At 46.2% G+C, this 3,760-nt stretch overlaps 1 protein-coding gene across 1 annotated transcript; it reads left to right on the plus strand.

The window, feature by feature from the left end:
* Positions 1-440: 440 nt before the first annotated feature.
* On the plus strand, positions 441-1,039 carry LOC123941483 (PC4 and SFRS1-interacting protein-like). The gene has a single exon (XM_046004778.1). The coding sequence runs from the start codon at positions 458-460 to the stop codon at positions 1,037-1,039; it is 582 nt and encodes a 193-aa protein (XP_045860734.1). The 5' UTR covers positions 441-457.
* The last annotated feature ends 2,721 nt before the right edge of the window (positions 1,040-3,760 follow it).

Here is a 3,760-nt window from a genome sequence, read left to right on the forward strand (position 1 = left end):
TTTTCAGTAACTGGATTAATGCTTTGAGCCCAAAATGAGATATATTTTTTATTACTGTAGATTACATGTTGTTTGGTGCTCAGTTTCCATCTGTTCTTCTTGCTTGCGTTTTCTATCTGCTGCTTCTTTCTCATGCTGGCCTTTCAGCATATTCCTTCTATGAGGATTCTGAAAGTTCCTTCCACCTTTTCTCTTCTTTTCACTTTCTTGATCATCTCCTTCCTCTTCAGAATCAGAGGTTGATGTAACCCCTGTTTTAGCTAAATTTTTTCTTTTGGATTCAACTTCTTTCTTCCCTTCCTTTTTGTCTGGCTCTTTTCTTGGCTTATCTTCTTCCTTCTGGCCATCTTCATCCTTTTTAAGCTGCTTTTTAGGTTGTTTTTCTTCTTGCCCCTTTTTCTTACTTTTGTCTTCTTCACTTACCATGTCCTTCGACCCCCGGCCTCGCCTCCGAAACATGACTCGCGATTTCAAACCTGGAGACCTCATCTTCGCCAAGATGAAAGGTTATCCTCATTGGCCAGCTCGAGTAGATGAAGTTCCTGATGGAGCTGTAAAACCACCCACAAACAAACTACCCATTTTCTTTTTTGGAACTCATGAGACTGCTTTTTTAGGCCCAAAGGATATATTTCCTTACTCAGAAAATAAGGAAAAGTACGGCAAACCAAATAAACGAAAAGGCTTTAATGAAGGTTTATGGGAGATAGATAATAATCCGAAAGTGAAATTTTCAAGTCAACAGGCATCAACGAAACAATCAAATGCATCATCTGATGTTGAAGTTGAAGAAAAAGAAACAAGTGTTTCAAAGGAGGATACTGACCTTGAAGAAAAAGCCAGCAATGAGGATGTGACTAAAGCAATTGACATAACCACTCCAAAGGCTGCCAGAAGAGGGAGAAAGAGAAAGGCAGAAAAACAAGTAGAAACGGAGGAGTCAGGAGTAGTGACAACAGCAACAGCATCTGTTAATCGAAAAATCAATATTTTTATCTCCATCTGTCTTTTGGTTCTGAGTTCAGAGATCAGGAAGTGAAGGAATGAGTCATTTGGGGCCCCTCAGGATAACTGATGCTGACAACTGTTATGAGCGACCCCAAATCTCACCATCGTACCACCACAAAAGTTGTATTTCTCATTTCACAAAGTGCAATGACGGTGTTTCTGGTCAAGAGACTCTGCCGTACAAGGGGAACTTGGGGAACCAGCTTGCCTCCATATTGTATTGTCACCATCGTGTGTCTTCCAAGTCAATCTGGAATCTTCCAGGCCCGAGAGATGGGGAAAGCCCGGAAGATCATGCTGCAGGATGTTTTCTAGCGCCAACAGGCCAGCCCGGAAATGTCATAGATCACTTCCACTTACACTCTAGGAGGCAAAGTAAGTCATATGGCACCTCTTAGATGTGAAAGAGGCTGGGAAGTGTGGCTTGCTCGCGTGCCAGAGAAGAGAGGGGAACTGGATGTTGGCGAACTTCAGCATTCTCCACCACAGCCCATGGTCCAAGCCCTTCATCACGAAGATGATAATTTTTAGAATGAAAGCGTGGAACTAAGTTGCGGAAAGCACACAGCCATTTAGCAACAGAGCTGGGAAGGAAACTGGGGACAATAAACTGTGTGTGTGTGTGTGTGTGTGTGTGTGTGTGTGTGTGTGTAGGGGGAGGGGTGACACTGAGGGCCTGAGCCCAGGTGAGACATCTGCCCTGCCTCAGGGAGTAGTGAGTTCCCTGTCATGGGGAGGAGGCAAACAGAGGCCAATCACTTGGGGGAGATATGAAGAGTCATTTTTCATCAGACAACTACCACGTTTCCCACACTTTTTACTCTCAAGAGACCCTTTCATAATTTTTCCCTTTGGACTTCATGTTTTGAAAGATTGCGTCTAACAAACAAACTGCACTTATTGAGTAATAACAAATACATTTCCCCACTTCTTTTTCATCAAGGTTGTGTGTGTGTGTGTGTGCGTGTGTGTATGTGTGTGTGTGATCTACAATCAGACATGCTCAAAGCTTTGGGCACCGTGACTACCATGTTTTTGGTCTGCTAATCATATTTCAAAAATACCGAGGATGTAATCAACAGCCAGTCTAAGCATTAGACACCCTGCATGAATGATTTAACTCCAGCCAAAGCAAAGAAACTAAGAGTTTAGTTACCCTTCTCATGGGATGAATTAACAACTTAAAAAGAGATTATTTGAAAGCGCTCCCAGACCCATGGTACCATTTAGGACTTGGACGACTCATTTGCTTCTTCACTCCAACCCCTTCGTTGCCCCAAACGGAAAATGTTGGGGTGCCTTTTGTCCCCTCACTGAGTAGGACCCATCTTTTTATCTCCATTTTATCCCCATTACCTAGCTGGGTGTCAAGTAGTTGGTCAATAGTTAGTCATAAAAAATAAAATCTGAATGATGATAGTGAACCCCATTTTTAGCTTTAAGTTAAGGCTGGTAGATCGGAAGAAAACTTGAAGCCTCTGAACTTAGCAGTTGCCATCATCCAAAAGGCAAAGTCAAAGGTCAGATATCTGGATGGGGGTCTACCACTCTGAGCAAGAAATCCTCATTGTGTATCCAGGTAGGCGGAGTTCCAGGAGAACAGAACCCCACCAACTCTTTGTATAGACAGGACCTCTTCTGGTACCTGCTGGGTCGTAGATCCTTCTAGAAGACCAGCTTCCTTCTCCATCCCCCACTTTCTGCCCATGCCCCCTCCCTTTTGCCAGTGTTAACACTCCCAACTGCCTTGCTCATATCCAGGCCTGCCCCAAATTCTCAGGACTGCCCCACGTACGGAATAATTAATTATGGGCATGCCCAAAATCACACAGTCACTGGAGAGCTCATGACATTCCTAAATTGGAGCTTAGAAAGAGCTTTCTGGAAACATGTGTGTTGAATGTGTGTGATGTGTGTGATGAATTCACCCTCTGAGTTTGTTTCTTACACCCCACCTTGTTCCACTGCCCAGAGCCTGAGCTGATGATCTCTCCTCCGCACTTCTTCAGGCCTGGTGCTCCCATTCCTGGTAGTCCTGAGGGGTCCCCAGCCCCCCTCCACCGCCAGCTGGCTCCCCAGGACCACTGAGTACAGAGCACCTCCCACAGGCAGGAAAAAGAAGGCAGCAGGCACTGGCAGATGTCCTCACCCCTCACCCCGTTCCTGTCCTTCAATAGACTCATCCCTGTCTATGTAAACATATTTGCATGTGTGAACAGTTGTTCATTTCCTGTAAGCAGGGATCCTGTGTGTTGTCCTGGCTGCATCCCCAGTGCCCAGCACAACACCTGGGGCACAGGAAGCGTTCCATACAAGCAACAGGTAAAGGCACAAATGAATGATTACATCGGCTCTATTCCTTTCACTAGAGGATCATTTAGATCCCTTTCCTCTCCTTGCTTTGCTCCAGGGAAGCTGTGAGGCTCTGGAATAAGATTCCACTGGGTGTGAGGAGCAAAGGGGGTGAAGGAGTTGTTTGCAAACTGGTCTTCCCGGAACCCCAGGTTCTGTGACAACCCCTCAAGGGCCGCTGCCCAGAGAGGGAAGGGCAAGGAGGTGGGGCCCCAGGTCCCAGCCTTCTCTCTTACCCAGCAGCTCTGCTTTTAGCTGGGGAATCTTTGTCCTGGAGCCAGCAACGGTGCTAGCATTGGAATGCAGGTAGCCTGACCGGGGCCCCCAAGCTCTTAATCCCAGTGGTGGGTGCTGGCGCCTTCACACAGAGTGAAGGCAAAAATCCGAAGTGGTACCAGGT

Source organism: Meles meles, chromosome 1, assembly GCF_922984935.1.
Source record: "Meles meles chromosome 1, mMelMel3.1 paternal haplotype, whole genome shotgun sequence".
Classification (NCBI taxonomy): Eukaryota; Metazoa; Chordata; class Mammalia; order Carnivora; family Mustelidae; genus Meles; species Meles meles.

Excerpts from the sequence above, each read along its gene's own strand:
- LOC123941483 (XM_046004778.1), top strand. The coding sequence starts at position 458 with ATGACTCGCGATTTCAAACCTGGAGACCTCATCTTCGCCAAGATGAAA.